Source organism: Anser cygnoides, chromosome 27 (assembly GCF_040182565.1).
Source record: "Anser cygnoides isolate HZ-2024a breed goose chromosome 27, Taihu_goose_T2T_genome, whole genome shotgun sequence".
Classification (NCBI taxonomy): Eukaryota; Metazoa; Chordata; class Aves; order Anseriformes; family Anatidae; genus Anser; species Anser cygnoides.
The window spans coordinates 4,611,594-4,629,126 of record NC_089899.1 but is presented as its reverse complement, the minus strand read 5'-3'; the positions used below and the strand labels follow the sequence as shown (position 1 = coordinate 4,629,126).

General features: G+C 66.7%; 3 protein-coding genes across 8 annotated transcripts; 2 read left to right on the top strand and 1 right to left on the bottom strand.

The window, feature by feature from the left end:
• Window positions 1-60: 60 nt before the first annotated feature.
• Window positions 61-6,772, bottom strand: APBA3 (amyloid beta precursor protein binding family A member 3). The gene is made up of 10 exons (XM_013196240.3): window positions 5,759-6,772; window positions 5,365-5,404; window positions 4,769-4,914; window positions 4,559-4,645; window positions 3,840-3,998; window positions 3,325-3,504; window positions 2,877-3,089; window positions 2,228-2,347; window positions 1,235-1,375; window positions 61-1,069 (listed from the first exon to the last, which is right to left on the bottom strand). Exons 1-10 carry the CDS (start codon window positions 6,755-6,757, stop codon window positions 998-1,000), a joined length of 2,157 nt encoding a protein of 718 aa, XP_013051694.3. The 5' UTR covers window positions 6,758-6,772; the 3' UTR covers window positions 61-997.
• An 88-nt stretch (window positions 6,773-6,860) lies between these two features.
• On the top strand, window positions 6,861-8,254 carry MRPL54 (mitochondrial ribosomal protein L54). Its single transcript, XM_066983997.1, has 3 exons — window positions 6,861-7,015; window positions 7,595-7,751; window positions 7,986-8,254. Exons 1-3 carry the CDS (start codon window positions 6,940-6,942, stop codon window positions 8,116-8,118), a joined length of 366 nt encoding a protein of 121 aa, XP_066840098.1. The 5' UTR covers window positions 6,861-6,939; the 3' UTR covers window positions 8,119-8,254.
• Window positions 8,255-8,383: 129 nt separating this feature from the next.
• LOC106045683 (mucosa-associated lymphoid tissue lymphoma translocation protein 1-like) lies at window positions 8,384-16,408 on the top strand. 6 transcript variants are annotated; one of them, XM_066983979.1, is made up of 17 exons: window positions 8,384-9,190; window positions 10,183-10,340; window positions 10,550-10,700; window positions 11,297-11,427; window positions 11,528-11,681; window positions 11,839-12,017; window positions 12,199-12,295; window positions 12,529-12,576; window positions 12,664-12,699; window positions 12,916-13,119; window positions 13,279-13,456; window positions 13,709-13,783; window positions 14,208-14,335; window positions 14,413-14,559; window positions 14,779-14,936; window positions 15,028-15,162; window positions 15,252-16,408. In XM_066983979.1, exons 1-17 carry the CDS (start codon window positions 9,046-9,048, stop codon window positions 15,519-15,521), a joined length of 2,394 nt encoding a protein of 797 aa, XP_066840080.1. In that variant the 5' UTR covers window positions 8,384-9,045; the 3' UTR covers window positions 15,522-16,408. The 6 variants fall into 6 exon arrangements, with proteins under 6 accessions (XP_066840080.1, XP_066840079.1, XP_066840077.1 ...); XM_066983978.1 differs by having other exon boundaries at window positions 15,249-16,408; XM_066983980.1 differs by having other exon boundaries at window positions 9,064-9,190; window positions 10,550-10,716; window positions 15,249-16,408.
• Window positions 16,409-17,533: the final 1,125 nt, after the last annotated feature.

Below are 17,533 nucleotides of genomic sequence, written 5' to 3'. Positions count from 1 at the left end.
CATCCCCCAGCCTGAGCTTCCTCCACTGCAGCCCAGCCACGGCTCCTGAAACACAGCCTCCAACGTTCCCCCAAACTTTTATTTTTACACCAACCAAGCACACAGGCAAAGTCACGTCAGGCTGCCTCAGCCGAAGGATCCCAGATACCCCCTTGTGAATGACACCTTCCCCACGGAGCACTCAGCTGCAGGCTGGTCCTTGGGGCTCGTGTCCCCATGCTCCCTGGGATGCAGCTGTGCCATGTTCCCTTTTGCTGCGCTGGGGAGCAGCCCCGAGGGCTGGGACCCAGCTGTGCATGCAGAGCAGTTAAAGGCAGCACTGGGGAGGCAGAGGTAGTTTCCCAGCTTGGTGCAACGGGTCTAACAGGGAGGTTGTTTGCACCCCACCAGGCCCCTGGCAAAGCCCGGGAGGGGCAGTGGGTGCTGAGGGTGCTGCTGCCCTTAAGGCTGAGCCTGGGAGCTGCCGGCTCTCCCTTGGGTGCCGGTGTGCGCCCACACCCGGGTGTGCAGGGGCAGCGCCGCCCGGGGCTGTGCTATGACAGGCCCCCGAGCTGTGCTCAGGTTCCATCCCCAGCTAGGGAAAGGCACCAGCGGCAAGTGTAAGAGCACGATCTGCGGTGACTGGAGGGGGCGGCCTTTCACAGCGGGTCCCTTCTCCCCTGCCAGCACCAAGCCGAGGCGAGGGACCCCGAGGAGCAGGGGGATGGCGCCGTGCAGGCACTGTGAGGCAGGGAGGGGTGAACAGAGGCAGAGAGGGAGTCACGGGCCTGAACTGTGCACCACAGGCCCTAACACTGCTCAAGCTGGGCATCGGCCCCCCGCCTCCCACTGTGTCCTGAGTAAAACCAACGAGGTGCAGGATTAGGCCCTGCTGGGGGCCAGAGGGTTCCGATGAGGGTCCTGGGGCAGGAGGCAGAGCCTGTCCCACCCTGGAGGCCCCGGGCTCGCTCCTGCCTGGCCCCAGGCACATGCAGCGACAGCCGGGCACGGCCAGCGCTCAGAGGAACACGGGCTGCTCCTGCCCCGTCAGTAAGCGGTACGTGGAGGCCGGCATGGTCTTGATGTGGACCTAGGCAGAGACACGCAGATCAGCTGGGAGATGCCAGCCCCAGGCGGGAGGCTGCTGGGGCAAAGCCCCGAGCCCAGCCCACAGCGTCTGCAGGGAGCAGAGGGGCAGTCACAGCCCCCCCCAGCACAAGGACCTCGGTGGTCACCCAGCCGGGGTCTGCCTTACCTCGCTGACGGCCTGCGTGAGGATCTGGATGATCTTCTCGTGCGGCGTGGCCACCACGCTCTGCCCGTTGATCTCGATGATGCGGTGCCCCACACGGATGCCGCCTTTCTCTGCGATGCCCCCGCGCATCAGGCTGCAGATCTGGGGAGCAGGGAGTGCTGGTGAGATCAGAGCTGTGCTCGTACCCCGGGGCCGTGCACCATGACCGCCCCAAAACCCCTCCTCCAGCAACAGCTCTGCGCTTGGTGCTGTCTCCTCCAGCCCAAGGGCCTGCAAACGAGCACAGGGACGGCCCCTGGCACTGCTGTGGTGGGATTCGTGCTGAGCTGCATGGCAAGAACACTCCACAGGCTTTTGGCCCCCTGGCCTGCACAGAGCTCCTCTCCCCACATCCACACCTTGGACCCTCATGCTCCTGTCCCTGGCTGCAGAGCCAGAGCTTCTCCCTGCGGCAGCAGCTCCTGCATGCTGGCGGGGTGACCATGCCTCAATACGAGCAGGAGCATGAGCTGGTGGGAAATGCAACCATGCCTCTGCTGCCCACCCACCCCATCCTCTCCTGCTGATCCTGGAAACGCTCCTCTCTGCCTTTCCGGGGCGTTTCAAACCCAGCCACTGTGGAGCTCAGAGCAGGGAGTGGCCAGGGCACTGGGGATGGTGACAAATGTCACAAAGGACACGTCAAGGTAGTCAGGAAGAAACCACCACCCCCAAAGCAAACAGCTACGGAGCGCCAAGGAGACAAACCCAAACAGCAACGCTGCAGGAGAGCTACAAGGAGCCTTTCACCACGGCACTGCAGAGACCCTTGAAACCTCGGCCCCAGCAGAGGCAGGGAGCATTGGTGCTGGGTCCTCGTCCACGCAGACACAGCCAGAGCCACGCGTCCCTCTGCCAGATGGGCAGCAGAAGCCTTTGGCTGACCCCGGCCTGGCTCGGCTGCTGTCCCTGCCGGCACCCACCACACCATTCTCAGTCCCTGCCAGCACTCACCACGCCATTCTCAACACAGAAGCCCAGCTGGTACTTGGAGTCGGGGCGCCGGATGACAGCCGTGGTGACGGGGGGACAGTGCACTATGTTCAGTGTCACCTCCGTCTGGTGCTTCAGCTCCTGGAAGATGGAATGGGGACGTGTCAGACTTCAGAAAGCCACTTGGAGGGGCTGAGAGGGGCGACACAGCCACGTTGCTCACGGGGTGCTGAGGATTAGCACCCTGTTTTCAATGGGGAAACTGAGGCACGCACAAGAATACTGCCATGCTCAAATTCAGGGAGAGGAACTTACAAATCCAGACCAAGACACCCCACTCTGTCCCTGAGACCACGCTGCTTTCAGCTCAGGAGGCTGAAGGTGCAACAGGATCCCCCCGGGACATTTGGCCACATCCCCACAAAGCCCAGCTTCCTCACCCACCCACCTCCCCGGGCAGGGCCCTGCCCACGCCCTGCTGCGGGTTCAGCCCCCAGCTTTGTCACCGCCTTGTCACATCTCTGCCTGCCGAGCATGCTCCTACCTCCCATCCATCCCCTTCCTGGGAGCGTTTGGGGGCACCCCAGTATCAGACAGCGCGGATGCATTCAGGCCGGGCCCCGGCTCTGCCCTGGCAGCGGGAGCACCCCTGGGCCCAGCCCCGGCTCACCCGGATGATGCTCTGGCAGGTGGTGAGGGGCAGCCCCACCAGGCTCGTCCCGTTGACGGACATGAGGCGGTCCCCGATGCTCAGCTCGCCCGAGCGCTCCGCAGGGCCCCCGTGCATGAGGTTGGCGACAACCACCGTGGGCAGGATGGAGCCCCAGCCCGACTCCACGATGGCGATGCCCAGGATCTCCCCCTTCTGCTTCCGGATGCAGACCTGTGGGGGTGGACACGGGGAGGTTGTGGTCACGAGAAGAGGGATGCTGGGTCGTGGGGCGTGTGTCACAGCCCCAGCACGGGGGTCCTGGGCTCAAAGCGAGCTGCGGGGGGGCCCAGTTCTGTAGGGAGCACCTCGGCAGCTCAGGGAGCCACGGTGAGGTGCCACAGAGAGGTGCCAGCAGGCACCGTGCTGATACCCCACGCTGTCTTCACCCCTCCAAAGCAGCTCTTACGTCCTTGCAGTTCTCCTGCCGGGAGAAGTGGGTCAGCTCTGCATTGTACTGCTCCTGGTCCTCAAGGGCACGGCTGTACTGGCGAGGGCTCAGCTCACTCGGGTCGATGCTGTTGGCCTCCAGGAAGCGCTGGTAAGCCACACCAAATGCCTGCCCGATGGCCTGAGCGATGATCTGGGCCTGGGGATAGAGAGGGATCATTCGTGGCCACAGCTCAGGGCTGCGGCCTCATGCCAAACTGGACCCAGCAGCTGCCAGCACCGTTCTGCCCAGCGCAGCCGAGGCTTGGGAGCTGCAGAGCATCCTGGCTCCTGCCCTTCACCTTCGTGGTGCCAATCCCATTCTTTTCTCACTGGGACCCTCTACGTGGGAGGGGTGCCCAAGCTCCCTCCTCCTCCCTCTGACTGCATCAGAAGCCCCCAGTGCAGAGACACCAAGCACCCGGTCGCTAGAGCAGGATGGGGACCAGGACCCCAACACCACCCTGCCCTCCCGAGGGTCTCGCTTCCACTCACATCAGCCGAGTGGAAGACGTGGCAGATCATCTTGTAGAGCCGCTTCTCCTCCGCCGCCTCCGCTCGCCGAGGCAGCTTGCGGCGTGCCATGAGCACCACAAGGGAGCCGATGTCGGCAATGTAGGAGATGGTCTGCAGGGAGTGATCCATCATGGCCTCCTGGCAAGGGGGACACAGCAGAGACCTTCAGCCCTCCCCTCTGGGCAGCCCACGGGCCAGCCAGGTACCGCTCCATGTCAGAAGGATTTGGGTGAGGTCTGGTTCAAACCCCACACTGCTGAAACGTGGCTCAAGAGCCTGGGAGAAATCATGTATTTGCTGAAAGCTACAAACAGTTCCTTCAATCGAGGACTCGTTTGTGTCTCCAGGTGTAGTCAGGGGACAACACAGCTCTTTGGCATCTTACTATAAAGCAGAAAATAATCCTACAGCAAAGAGCTGCAAAAACTTTAAGACCAGCTCCCCTGGAGCTCAGTTTGCTCCCCCGAGGCTTAGTTTGCATGAGAAGCCTCGTGCAGCCAGGCAGCCAGCCGAGGGACGCACGGCACGCGCGTGTGGGATGGCTGTGGAGTGACACGTCTCCTCCCAGCTGCACGGCCTTGCCCATGGGCCATCCCTGCGCATGACCCCACCAGCGTGGGCAGGCAGAAGAGATCCCCAGGCGGACGGGAAGGTCTCAGCAGCCCCAGGGCCACGTGGGCATTCCCGTTTCTTCTCACCTGTGTGTCAGCCGTGAGCACCTTGATCCTCTGCGTGGAGACAAACAGATCCACCTCCGTCATGGGTTGGGACTCCCCCTCCGGTGCCTGCAAAGTGCCCCAGTGAGGTCCCTGCCGGGTCCCTGCCCCACGGCTGGGGTCCCCCTGCGCACAGCCCTGGCCTGAGCATTGCCCTGCACCCACGAGAGGCCAGGCTGTGCCCCCACACACCTTGATCCTGTCCACAGCCTCCTGCGCCTGTGCCATGCGGACGCTGGTGGGGGGGTTCCTCTCGGAGACCAGCTGCGTGGAGCCCAGGTACTTTGCCCCAAAAATCACACCGTCCAGCAGATCCTCTGGGTCGCAGGGGCCTGGAACTGAGGTATTGGGAGGGATAAAGCAGGGGCTGGTTCCCTCCTGACTCTGAAGGCTGGGGGCTGCCAGCTGCCACCGTATGTTTGCTGTGCTCCTACGTGTGGCGAAGCGGCTCAGTGCCTGGGAGATGGGCTCCTGGCATCACACGGGGACCAACTGACCCCACATACAGCTGACCCCAGGGCTGCCTCCTCCTTCACTGGGCACCACCCCAGATCCCTGAAGCACCCCATTCATACAGCAAAAGGTGAGCTGTGAGCAAACCAGCCACCCAAAGTCTGCAGCCATATTCTCCAAAACGTGGCAACAACGCCTCTGCCCAAGGGGCCCCTTCTCCTGGGCACAGAGCCGAGCACTCCTTCCCCAGCTGCGACCCCCAGCCACCCCCGTGCTCATGTCAGTGCAGGAGGAGATGGCTCAGGACTCCTGGTTCAAGCACAGCTGCTACTCACCCTCTTTGAAGGCTGGACAGGAGGAAGGGGATTCCTTGTTCTGCAAAGCAACAAGAGGGTGGGTGAGACCCTGACTGGGAGCCTGGGGAGCACCAGGAGAGCATGGGCACAGGGTGCTGGGGCTGAGGGGCTTGTTCAGACCCACTGGCTTCCTCCCCAGGGCACGCGTGCCTCAGGCAGGTGTGAATGTCCCGCACATTCAGGACAGCAGGAGCCAGAGCCGATACTGAGGGTCTTGTCCGGGCACCCCAGCAACGCAAGGCCCTGTAAGCCCCAGGGAAAAGCCCTCCCTTGCTCCCCTCTGCCCCCTCCCAAAATCCCACGAGGAGGCAGAGCCTAGGGGAACATCCTGGCTTGCTGCCACGCCACCGCAGCCTGTGGGCCATGCACTCACAGTCACGCTGCCTTGGGGCAGCTGCTCTTTCTCCGGGGCCGCAGCAGGAGACAGGGCCACCCAGGCCGGCTCTGGCGAACTGTCCCGGTTGCCCTCACAGGTGGGGTCAACCTCGCTGAGCCCCTCTCCGTAAAACCAGCCGCCAGAAGGCCCTTCCTCCGAGCCGCCTGGCCCTCCTGGCTCAGCCACAGCCGCCGGTTCCTCCGGAGCCTGCAGCATCTCCAAGTTGGTCCCGGCCAGGACGTCAGAGCGGGCCAGGGGCGTCTCGGCGCCGGCCTCGGGCAAGCCCCCCTCGTAGCACAGGAGGCTCAGCAAGTCCTCCCGGTCAGCCTCGGCAAAAAGCAGGCCATGGCAGGGCCGGGAGCAGGCCGAGTGCTGGGAGCAGCAGGGCCGCGTCGCCAGGCCCCTGCCCGTGGCCACGTGCAGCGGGCAGGGCCGGCACCCGCCCCGGCACCCTCCGGAGCCCTGCGGGGCCCACTCGCCCGCTGGGGGGGCCATGCCAGCGCTCGAGGCCAGCGGCGGGTCCGGGGGGTCGCAGAGGCTGGGGCTGAGGGTCTCGAGCTGCGCCAGCAGGCCCTGGATCTCCGCAGGCTCGTCCTCCGCGTCCTCGGGCGCTTCGTCCAGCTCCATGTCACCGCTGCTGGGGGCGCGGGGCGGCCCCGCTCCCCGGGGGGCGCTCCCCACGCTCGCCTCCCAGCCCGAGGGGCCCCGCGGGTCGTCCTCCGCCTCCTCTTGCACGGCTCGTCCCGAGGCCCGGCAGCTCCCGCTCCGCCCGTCCCCGCCTCGCCCGGGGCCCGGGGCTGCCGCTCCCCTCCGCCGACCCCCGGCGGTGCCGCTGCAGGGGGACCCCCGGGGCCGCCCCTCGGCCACGCCGGGCCCCGGGGCTCCGGGCTGCCCCGCGGGCCCTTCCTCCGTGTCCATGGCCGGCGGCTCGGGGGCCTCGGCGGGGCCGGGAGCGGGGGCCGAGGGCGCAGCCTGGAAATCCATGCTGCTCTCCATGGCGGCGGGGGGGGGGGGGGGCTGGGGGTCCGGGGGGGGGGGGAGGGCACGGAGGGGCCCTGGGGTGGCGCTGCCCCGGTCCCGGAGCGGAACGGAGCGGGACGGGACGGGGCGGAGCGGGACGGGGCCGGGGCCGGACCGGGCCGGGGCCGCCGCCATTTCCGGGCCCGCCCCGCCCCGCCATGGCCGCGCGGTTGCTGCTGAGGGCGGCCAGCGCCGTGCGGCCCGGCCCGGCCCGCGGGTACGCCAAGAAGCCGGGTGAGGGCCGGGATGGGCCGGGGTGGGGTGGGGTGGGCCGGGCCCCAACCTCGGCCCGGTGTCCCGGCCCGGTCCCGGTTTCCGTGCCCTGTCCCGGTGTCCTGCCCCATGCCCCATCCTCCTCCCATCCCGTCCCGTCCCGGTGTCCTGGCCCCACGTCCCAGCCCCGTGTCCCAGCCCCATCCCAGCCCCGTGTCCCAGCCTGGTCCCGGTGTCCGTGCCCTGTCCCAGCGACCCAGCCCCGTGTCCCAGCTCTGCCCCATCGCGGCGTCCCAGCCCTGTCCTGGTGTCCTGGCCCTGTGTCCCAGCCCTGTCCCGTCCCAGTGTCCCGTACATGTCCCATCCTGTTCTGGTGTCCTGGCCCCTTGTCCCATCCTTGTCCCGTCCTAGCCCTGTGTCCCGGCCCCGTGTCCGAGCCCCATCCCGATGTCCTGGCCCCATGTCCCGGCCTCACCCTGGTCCCGGCCCCCAGTCCTTCATCCCCTCACCCCATGGCCTTCTCCTCTTGCTCCTGCCCCAGCCCTGCTCCTCAGCCCCATCCCCACGTCCCCCTGCCTGACTGTGCCCCCGTCCCCGCAGGTGGGAAGGCCAAGGGTAAGAGCGTGCTAAAAGAGGAGCTGAAGGGGCCGGAGGTGTGCACGGACCCCGTCAAGCTGGCCACCTATGCTGTGGGCGTCAACTACCACAAGGACAGCCCTGACGTGGCCCTGAAGCCCGACTCCGAGTACCCCGACTGGTAGGTGGGGCCCCCCTGAGGTGCCTGGCCCCGAAGGCCCATCCCGAGGGCACCAACAAGAGTTGGAGGGATGGGAACTGCTCTCCTCCTTGGGGCTGGGGGCTCGGGGACCTGCCCTGGTAGCGGTGGATGTGGTGGGTGAGGGATTATTCGTGCCCTGATCATGCGCTACTGCCCCTCCATCCTCCTTTGTCCTCCTGGTTGCAAACTCACGTCCTCTGCGTTCGCCCCCAGGCTTTTCCAGATCCACCTGGGGCCCCCCAAGAAGCTGGAGGAGATGGACCCCGACTCCATCGAGTACTGGAGGCGCCTGCGGAAGTACAACACGTGGCAGCGCAACCGGCTGAAGAAGGGCAAGAAGCTGTAGGTGCTGCGGACCTCGTGGCACCGCAGCTGCCCCGAGTGCCACATGGACGGCACTGGGACCAGCTCCCGTTGTTGGTCTCTTATTCTTGCTGTGAACTGGTAATAAATCTCTGGCGAGGCTGATGCCTGTTACTGAAGCTGTGGCAAACCCACGTCCTCCGCAAGCTCAGTGTGGGCCTCCCCTCCTGCCCAGGGTTGGCGGAGGATCGAGGCCCCAAATTCTTGGTGTCTTTGCTAAAGCAGAAGCTCCATTTATTGTTCACAGAGGGAGCCAAAGCTGCCAAATCGTTCCCGCTCCCTCTGTCAGTCTGCGCTGCAATGATGGGGGCTTACAGGCCATGCTGGGAGGGCAGTGGCTTGGGGTGGGGGCGACTCCGCTGGTGTCACCGTGTCCCCCAGGAGGGAAGTGTCAGGGTGGCAGCCAGCACCCCGGGGGACGAGAGGAGGGAAGTCAGGGTCTGGGGGCGCTGGTGGGTGCAGCGAGCAAGTTTGAGGGGACGCCTCAGCCCCTTCTGCAGTGGGAGGGCTCGCAGCGCCACCACCACCCCATGTTCTCTTGTCCTCCTCTGGCTCAGCATCCCGAGGGAGTGGGATGGGCTGGGGGGCGCAGCGGAGGGGGGCACGTCTGTCCTGCTCAGCCGAGCCCCTTCCCCTTGGGGAAGTTGTGGCTTCCAGTCTGGCCTTCCAGCAGGGTCTGCAGCTGCATCTTACCCAAGCACCAGGGGCTTTGCTGCCCCCTCCCCACGCGTCCTCGGCCTGGTGGAGTCCAGCATCTCCCCCTGGCCCCAGTCCTGCCTGTGCAGTGCCGCAGGGGCAGGACGGGCAGTGGGGCCGCTGCCACCCTGGTACGGGGCCATGCCCAGCTCCCCGGCAGCTGTGACGCCCACGCTCTGCAGCACAGGAAGCGGTGGAGGAAAGCAGAAGTGCCATGCCGTGGTGCGGGGGAGAGCTTTTGTTTTTAACCTTCATTTCCTCTGCGTGGGGCTCGGTGCGCGCCGAGCTCAGAGCTGAGGGCTCCAGGCAGGCTCCTCCGGCAGGAGCTGCCCTGAGGCTGGGGCCAGGCCGTGCCAGAGGTGAGTGCCCTGCGCCTTCCAGGCTCTGTCCTCTCCATGCCCACCCCAGCGCTTGTCCCCCTGACCCCCTGTCGCCACCCCGAGCGCATCCGGGCCCCCAAACCCAGCAGAGGGTGAGCAGAGCGGATGAGCAAGTCCCTGCCCTCCGTGTCAGAGCCCCGCTGTTTGGTTGAGCGTCGCCCGATCATGGATGTGCCGGTCCTGTGGGGTGGCTCGGTGGGGAGGGAGCGCGTTCCTGGGTGTCGGGCCCCGTGCAGAGCCGGGCAGCTCATGCACAAGGGGCAGGGTGGTTGATGCTGCGCTCCCTTCGCTGCCAAAGCCCTTTGTCCCCGTGCCTGGTGCCCAATTCCTGCCCCCAGGGCTCGGATTCTGTGCTCCACTCCCCTTGTCATCTCCCAGGGCTCCTCTTGGTGGCCCAGCAGGGTTCAGGCCACCTCCAGAGCCACCACCACGGGGCCTGGTGACAGTGAGGGGGCTGCTCCCGACCCCTGAGGTGCAGACGCCACGCGCTGTCTGTGCTGGAAGGAGCGGGGTGCCCAGGCTGTGCCGTACCTTGTCCCACCCGTGCTCAGCCTTCCACGATGAGCCCGTCCTCCGTGTCCCCTAAAGGGACGGGAAGGTGGCAGGGGACATCCCCTTTTTCCAGTTCCTTGGACCTCATCCTGCCAAGGTCCTGGGGGCTGCTCTACTGCGGCCCTGGCCCCCTGCCCAACACCAGGGGCTCAGCAGGGTCCCCATGCCACTGTCACAGCTCTCGTCCCCTGGGCACAGAGGGGGATCTTGTGGCATTCTTGGCTGGTGGCCGGATCCTGCAGAGCCCGGGATGGTGCAGGGAGGTGACACAACACCAATGGGCTGGCGCCGGTGCTCTCCGTCCCCGTGCCAGCGTTGCTGCGCTGGGCCACCTGCCAGCAGCTCCTGAGGGTGCCCGGTGGGGCACAGGCACTGTCACTTCGTCACCCGTTGATGTCCCATCCCCTCCACACCCCCAGGCAGGCGGTGGCGGGGACGGGATGGGGGACTGGAGCCTGCCCATCAGCTCGCTGGGCGAGGAGGTGGTGGCCCGGCTCTGCGAGCTCCTGGACAACGCCAGCCGGGGCTGGCGCAAGCTGGCCGAGGTGGCCGGGGCGGAGAAACGCTTCAAGTGCAGGTAGGAGCAGGATGGACCCTGCGTCAGGCACAGCTGGGCCTCTGTCCCCTGCTGGGTGACAAACCGCAGAGACGGGGCAGGAGATGGGGCACGGCCGAGCGAGGGGCGCCCGCGGCCCCCGCCCGCCCCGCTGTGTCCCCGTTTTCCCGTGTTGAGCCCCGGCCGTCCCGGGGGAGGCTGCGGCGCTGAGCCCTGCGGGCGCTCCGCAGCGAGGAGGAGCTGGAGGTGTGCTCGCTGAAGGTGCTGGAGCCCCGCGGCAGCCCCACGCAGTGCCTCCTGCAGCTCCTGGCCGAGCGCGACTGCACCCTCAAGTACCTGCTGGGCTGCCTGGACAGGATGGGGCACGCGCAGGCCTGCCAGGTCCTCAGCAGCGCCGGTAGGGATGGCGGCGGGGCCTGGGGGGCCTGGAGAGGGTCACCAGGGGAAGGGGGCTCAGCAGGAGGAACACAGGGAGAGGAGGGGCAGCTCTTCCTGGGGATGGGACGGGATGGGATGGGACGGGACGGGACGGGATGGGATGGGATGGGATGGGATGGGATGGATGCAGCAGGGTGGGATGTGGTGGCGTGGGGTGGGATGGGGTAGGGAAGGATGGATGGGACCATGTGTGACGAGGTGGGGCAGGAGGGGCTGGGAGAGGACAGGCCGTGATGGGATGAGGTGTGATGGGTTGGGACGGCACGGGGTGGGCTGGGGTGGAGCAGAGGGGATGGCATAAGGTGCCACGGGGTATGATGGGACAGGAATGGTGCAGAACGCCAAGTACAGGACAGGCTGGGGTGGCGTGGGTCAGGGTGGCGTTGAATGGGGTGAGGTAGGATGAGATGGTCGGGGTGGGACGGAGCAGGCTGCACTGGGATGGGGCACAACGGGACAGGACAGGACAGGGCCGGGTGTGACAGGGCGGTGCGGGATGGGGCTCTCGGCCAGCCCGGGTTCTTCTCCCTCTCCCGCAGTCCATGACATGATCCGCATCACGGTGCAGCCGGAGTCGCAGGTGGTGGCGGAGGGCGCGCGGGTGTCCCTCACCTGCTGGGCCACCGGCCCGCCGGGGCTCGCCTACCAGTGGTTCTGCGGGAAGCAGGAGGTGAGTCCCACGCAGCCACGTCAAGCCAGTGCCCCAGGTCCCCTCCCTGGCCGAACCCCCACCCTGAGCCCCTGTCCAAGCCCCCCACCTCATCCCGTAGGTGCCCGGAGCCACGGCCCCGGAGCTGGTGATCGACACGGCCGCCCCGCCGGGCCCACCCCGGTGGTTCATCTGCCGCGTGAACTGCGGGGCTGCCTTCGCCTTCTCCAGGTGGGCCCACGTCCAGGTGGAGAGGAGCAGCAGCCCTAGCTCAGGTGGGCCCCAAGGTCTGCGTCCCTGTGCTGGCACCCGCGAGGCATCGCTCGCCTGCGGGACCAGGGGGGCTCCTACAGGGCGTCACTTGGAGCCCCGGGTGGCTCGGCGCAGCCCTGCCGTGGCCCCTGGCAGACCTGCTGCCTGTCCCCTCCCCAGCCAGCGGTTACTGCCCCACCATGGCGGGGCTGCAGATCCTGCAGCAGCCACAGCCGTGCTGCCTGGCTGAGGGGGACACGCTGCTGCTGGAGTGCAGAGCCATCGGCAACCCGCCGCCGCAGTACCAGTGGTTCAGGAACCGGCGTCCCGTGGAGGGTGCGCGGGCGCCCCGGCTCCAGGTACCGTGGGGCCCCTCGCCTGGTGCGGCACGGCACGGCATGGCATGGAGCAGTGCGGCACGGCATGGCACGGTGCGGTGCAGAATGGCACGGCACAGCGTGGTGCAGCACAGCGTGGTGTGGTGCAGCATGGCACACCGTGGCACGGTGGCCCCAGCTCCTCTCTCCATCCCGCTGGCAGGTGCAGCTGGTGACGACGGCCGAGCGGGGCAGCTACTCCTGCCGCGTGTTCAACCTCTTCCACGAGGTGTGGAGCCAGGAGGTGGACGTGGAGATCGGTGAGGGGAGGGGGGCAACCTCCATGTCCCCTGTCCCCAACCCCGTGTCTTTCTCCTGGCTCTTCTCACCCCCACAACGTCCTCCCATGGCCTCTCTGCTCCCTCACATTTTGGGGGGCTTCAGCACCGCGCTGTCTGGGCGCTACAAAATGGGGTTCCCTCCAGCCCCATAGCCCCCGTGTGCCCCTGCTCCCTCTCTTCTGAACCCCCCCTTGCCCTTTGTGCTGCCCCAGGCCCACGGCTCTTCGCCTCTGGAGGCTCCTGGCAGGATGGGGACGGAGGTAGGTGCAGGTGGCGTGGCTCTGTCCCTGCTGGTCTGCTCAGGGCACCGCACTCAGGGCCATGCCACCACGCTTCTCTCTTTCCAGGCCCCCCAGAGCCCGGCAGTCCTGACCAGCTGTACGGTAAGAGCCCGTCCACGAGGGGTTGGGGACCCTGTGGGGCTGTGACTGTCCCCATTGCCACCCGCGAGGTCTGCTTTGCTTGGCCAAGCTCGAGCATGGGTACAACACCCTGGGGAGAGAGGCAGGGACTGGTGTGCATGGTGACACCGGGAATGTCAGGAGGGGTGGCAGGGACAGCAGGAGCGACCCGAGCGTGCCCCTCTCCTGTCCCGGCAGCCACCGACAAAGTGGCCCTGCTGATCGGCAACATGCGCTACCTGCACCACAAGCACCTGAAGGCGCCCATGGTGGACGTGCACGCGCTGAGCTCCCTCCTGCGCCAGCTCGACTTCAAGGTGGTCTCGCTGCTGGACCTGGGCAAGGACGAGATGCAGATGGCTGTCAATGAGTTCCTCCTGCTCCTCGACAAGGGCGTCTACGGTGGGGCAGCTTCAGGGGGAACTGGGGGGGCTTGCACTGGTGGGGTTTGGGGGTGGCGGGGTGAGAAGCGGGGACAGCCTGGGGTGAGGACTGGGGGGGGCCCTGAGGCTTGGGGACGTGCAAGGAGGGACGTGACCCGCTGCTGTCCCCTCCCGCCAGGTTTGCTTTACTACGCTGGGCATGGCTACGAAAATTTTGGCAACAGCTTCATGGTGCCCATCGACGCCCCCAGTTCCTACACCTCCGCCCACTGCCTGTGCGTGCAGCGGGTGCTACAGAGCATGCAGCAGCGGCACACCGGCCTCAACATCTTCCTGCTCGACATGTGCCGCAAGAGGTGACTGAGCCCCCCGGCACAGAGCGGGGTCCTGGCACGGGGTCCCTGCCACCCATGGGTGCTGGTTCCTGGGGGAGCAGAGCGAGGTGTCCCCCGTGTCCCAGCTGTGGCATCGTGTGGATGCCCTGAGTGTCACTGCTCCAGTTTAATCCCATTGTGGTCAGGGTCTGGGGTGCCTCAGGTGGATTTGGGGGGCTGCACCCCCCCAAGGGTTCTCACAGCGCCCAGCTCTGCCCAACTGCTCTCTTACAGGAACCTCAACGACGACATCATCCCGCAGGTCGGGGCGCTGCAGGTGACGGCCAACATCGTCTTCGGCTACGCCACGTGGGTCCCCTTTCCACCGCCCTGGTGGTGCCCCTGTCTTCCTCGCTCCAGGGCCAGTGGGACACATCCTGCCTTGGCCTGGAGCAGGGATGGGGCTCAGCCCCGTTTGTACCACATCCTGCTCCAGGCCACCAACTCCCCCCGGTCGATGCTGGAGGTGCTGGGAGTCGCAGCCCCCAGTCCCTTACAGGGATGGGGGATGCTCGCAGCCCTGCTCAGCTCTGGGCAGTGCCTGAGGGGGTTAAAGCACCGAGGCTCCTCTGCAGCACAGGGATTTGGGCCGACGATGCTTTAAGCATCCAGGATCTGGCCACGGCACTGTGGCTGAGCTTCCCCAGGGCTCAGTGGGGGCTGGTTCTTGGAGCAGCCCCCCGTGGATGGAGGGGTCCCACGGATGGAGCCCACCCCTGCCCCATCCCCGCAGGTGCGCAGACGCCGAAGCCTACGAGCTGAGCCAGGGCGAGTTCTCCAACGGCGTCTTCGTCAGCTTCCTCAAGCGCTGGCTGCTGGATGACGAGAAGATCACGGTGCTGCTGGACAAGGTGGCCGAGGGTGAGTGGCGAGCAGCGGGGACCCTGGGGGTGGGAGCGTCCCCCACCGACCCCCCTGTACCTCTCGTCCCCCCGCAGACATGGGCACCCTGGAGATCACGCGGGGCCGCCAGGCGCTGGAGCTCCGCAGCAACCTCTCAGAGAGGCGAGCGCTGACGGACCCCATCCGTGCCCCGGGCCGGGACGAGACCTCTGCCAGGAACCTGCAGTGGGCCAAGGCCCACGGTGAGCACCGCGGCCACCGCACCCAGCGCTGGCACCTGTGGGGACGTGGAGGGGACGGCCCCGAGATGTGGGGCGAGGTGGCAGGCAGCATCTCCAGTGCCCACCGGGTTTCTCTGGTGCAGCACCACCAGCCCTGGGCTTGGCACCGGGGCTGCCCCGAGGGTCACCGCTGTGGTGGTGACCGAGGAGGTGCCAGCCCCGTGCTCGCTGTCCCGGCAGTGCTCCCGGAGAGCCGCCACCTGCACTTCAGCTGCGGCGTCACCGTCCAGCTGGGCTTCGCTGCCGAGTTCTCCAACATCATGATCATCTACACCCGCATCCTGGCCGCCCCCAGGGACGTCACTGAGTGCGTGGCCAAGCTCACCGACATCCCCGAGGTGGGGCAGGGTGCTGACACCCTCGGCAGGGCGGTGATGGGGGGTCCCAGTGGGCTGTGGGTTTTCCACAGTCGCACATCGCCCACGGCAGGAGCTGGACGTGGACCTCAAGTGCACCAACAAGGAGAGCCCCGAGGAGGTGGGCAGCCCCTTGTCACCCTCCTGGAGCCCCGGCTGCCCCTCCTGTTGCCTCTACAGCCGCCTCTGCGGCCTGCAGAAACTGCGGGTAAGGGTCACGCTGCGTGTGTGGGGGGGGAATGAAGCCACCGTCCCCATGCCGCGGGCGGGTGCCCACCCTGCCATGCCCCGCAGCAGGAGCTGGCCTTCACCGTGTGCCTGCAGTACCGCTACCGCGGCATGGACGACTTCGTGGAGGAGAGGCGGGCAGTGAGCGTGGGCAAGCCGCTCATCGCCAAGCTCAACCTGCGCCTCGGCCCCGCCGCCGCCTCGCAGCCCCCCTTGGAGAGCTCCGTCAGCCCCCTCTCCAGCTCGCCCCCGGGGAGCTGGGGGGCGGCGGGGGACTTCTGGGGAAACACCCCCGAGGAGAACCTGAGCCCCAAGGGGCCAGGCTCACACAGCCTGTAGATGGACACGCGGCCCCCGCTCTACACCTCGTGCCCCGTCTGGCCTGGAGGGGACAGAGGGGATGGGGACGGAGCTGGGTGCTGAGGGGCTGAGCCCTGTCCTGCCCCGCACCAGGGATGTGGGGCTCGCTGCTTGGCACCTGGGGGGGGGCAGCACGGTGCTGCCTCAGGTACAGGGCACTGCCCCCTGCCCTGGACAGGGACAGCCCCACGGATGGCACATTGCCACCCCACAGATGTACAGGGAATGCCAGCCCCAGCCACACGGCACTGCCAGCCCCACACAGAGGACACGGCCCCATGTCCCCTGCCGTGGCACTGCCACCCCCAGAGACAGGACGCTGTCCCTGGCACGGCAGTGCCACCCCCCACCCCAGGGCAGCGCCAGCCCCGGGGCTCCCCGTGGCCGGGCCGGGCCCACTTTGCGTGGCGGTGGCACTGCCCCTTGCTCCATGGGGCGAGGAGGGGACGGAGGCAGGGGGCTGAGCGAGGCGTCGCGCCGGGGCAGGGCTGGGCTCATTCAGGCCTAGGAGAAATAGAGAGAAATAAGGAGATTAGGGGGCAAATCCTGAGGGGAGGATTAGGGGGGAGCAAAGGGCTCCTGCTTGGCTGGGAGGCAGCCCTGAGGCCATGGGAGACCCACCTGGCCCCCCAGTGCTCCCAGTGGGACACTGAGTGCCAGCGCTGGCCAGGCCGTGAAAGATTTCAGGGTATGGATAAAATCTGGGGGAAAAATCGCCATTTGCTTTTTTTTTTTTTTTCCATAATGCACGAGATGGGGGCACAGGGTGTACGCGTGCTTTGCTCGGCCCTATGTGCCAGCATCTGCAATGTCTCCATTGGGTCTAAAATGGGGGAAAACACCAATAAAAGAGTGAAGGCAAGATAGCTCAGCACTTCTCATGGTTCTTCGTGTTCAGGAGGCTTTTTTGGCCAGAAACACCGCCTGTTTCTGCACTAATGAGAGCGACGAGGCTCGCACTGGGGTAAGGGGTGCCCGAGCCCTGTCGCGGTGACACCCAGCACCGCCGGGCACCATGCCTGGCCCCGCACAGCATCACCACCGGCCATGTGCAAATTAGCTCATTTACATAATTTGTATAACACCCAGCACCTCGACAGCACGGAGGAGACGCGTCCTCACCCAGGCACACCAAGGCCGGCCTCGCCCCGATGCGCCTGCGCTTTTGGGTGGCGGCGGGGGCCCCCCTGACCCAATTAGGCTTGGATTCGGGGGGGGGGAGCCCCCTCCCGAGCCCCCTCCCCGCGCCAGCCAGCTTTTGTTGGTGCTCGTAGGGCCGAGGGGAGCCCGGCCGCCCCGGCGGGGCTGGCGCCAGCCTCTGCAATTATGTCATGCGAAAACCGCAGCCCCCATTCAGCGCGACCCGTCCCCCAGATCAAACCCCATTACTTCCGCGGCCGTTGCTTCATTATCTCCCGGCCCGAGTATGCCTCTGCCTGCGGCCGGTTAAGCTAAGCCCGGTCCCATTAGCTGGGCTGGGGAGCCGGGGGAGCATTGATTATGCGTTTAATGGGTTGTTAAAGGTTTAATTATCACTAACGAAGCAGACGAGCAGCAGCAGCCGGGGGACGGGGACAAGGAGCCGGGTCCCCTTGGGGTCAGCGCCTTGGCTGGCCCAGTGTCACTGCCGCTGCTCCCACCTGACCCCAGTGCCACCAGGGCTGTGGGGACGTCAGCGCTGTCCCTGGGGCTCCCGAGGGGCTGGGACCCACTGGGGCTGGGCTGGGGGCCGGGGGTGCTGGTGCTGAGCAGGGTCTGCTCCCTTCTGGGCCTTGGAGGCAAGGTGGGGACACAGTGTCGTGGTAGTTGTTGGTTCTGTAGCAGGAAATACTTCTGGGGAAAGGTCTCCTCTTGGTCTTGCTTTCCCAGGAGCGTCCCCTCTGCCTCCATGGGTGACAGCACACCCGTTTGCCTGGACCAGCCCCTGCCTGTCCCGACCACGAGCCTCCTAAAGCCATCCTGAGCTCGCTCATCCCCACTGGGGCCGTGCT

What these genes read in the sequence shown, in the direction of transcription:
- APBA3 (XM_013196240.3), bottom strand. Translation starts at nt 6,757, where the DNA reads ATGGAGAGCAGCATGGATTTCCAGGCTGCGCCCTCGGCCCCCGCTCCC. An exon ending in ACGTCTTCCACTCGGCTGAT is followed by an intron (nt 3,505 to 3,839) that starts GTGAGTGGAAGC and finishes CTCTATCCCCAG; the next exon opens with GCCCAGATCATCGCTCAGGC. An exon ending in CCTGCCAGAGCATCATCCGG is followed by an intron (nt 2,348 to 2,876) that starts GTGAGCCGGGGC and finishes TCCATCTTCCAG; the next exon opens with GAGCTGAAGCACCAGACGGA.
- MRPL54 (XM_066983997.1), top strand. Translation starts at nt 6,940, where the DNA reads ATGGCCGCGCGGTTGCTGCTGAGGGCGGCCAGCGCCGTGCGGCCCGGC. An exon ending in CGGGTACGCCAAGAAGCCGG is followed by an intron (nt 7,016 to 7,594) that starts GTGAGGGCCGGG and finishes CCGTCCCCGCAG; the next exon opens with GTGGGAAGGCCAAGGGTAAG. An exon ending in GACTCCGAGTACCCCGACTG is followed by an intron (nt 7,752 to 7,985) that starts GTAGGTGGGGCC and finishes GTTCGCCCCCAG; the next exon opens with GCTTTTCCAGATCCACCTGG.
- LOC106045683 (XM_066983975.1), top strand. Translation starts at nt 9,046, where the DNA reads ATGCCGTGGTGCGGGGGAGAGCTTTTGTTTTTAACCTTCATTTCCTCT. An exon ending in GAGCAGCAGCCCTAGCTCAG is followed by an intron (nt 11,682 to 11,838) that starts GTGGGCCCCAAG and finishes TCCCCTCCCCAG; the next exon opens with CCAGCGGTTACTGCCCCACC. An exon ending in GCGGCCTGCAGAAACTGCGG is followed by an intron (nt 15,163 to 15,248) that starts GTAAGGGTCACG and finishes CATGCCCCGCAG; the next exon opens with CAGGAGCTGGCCTTCACCGT.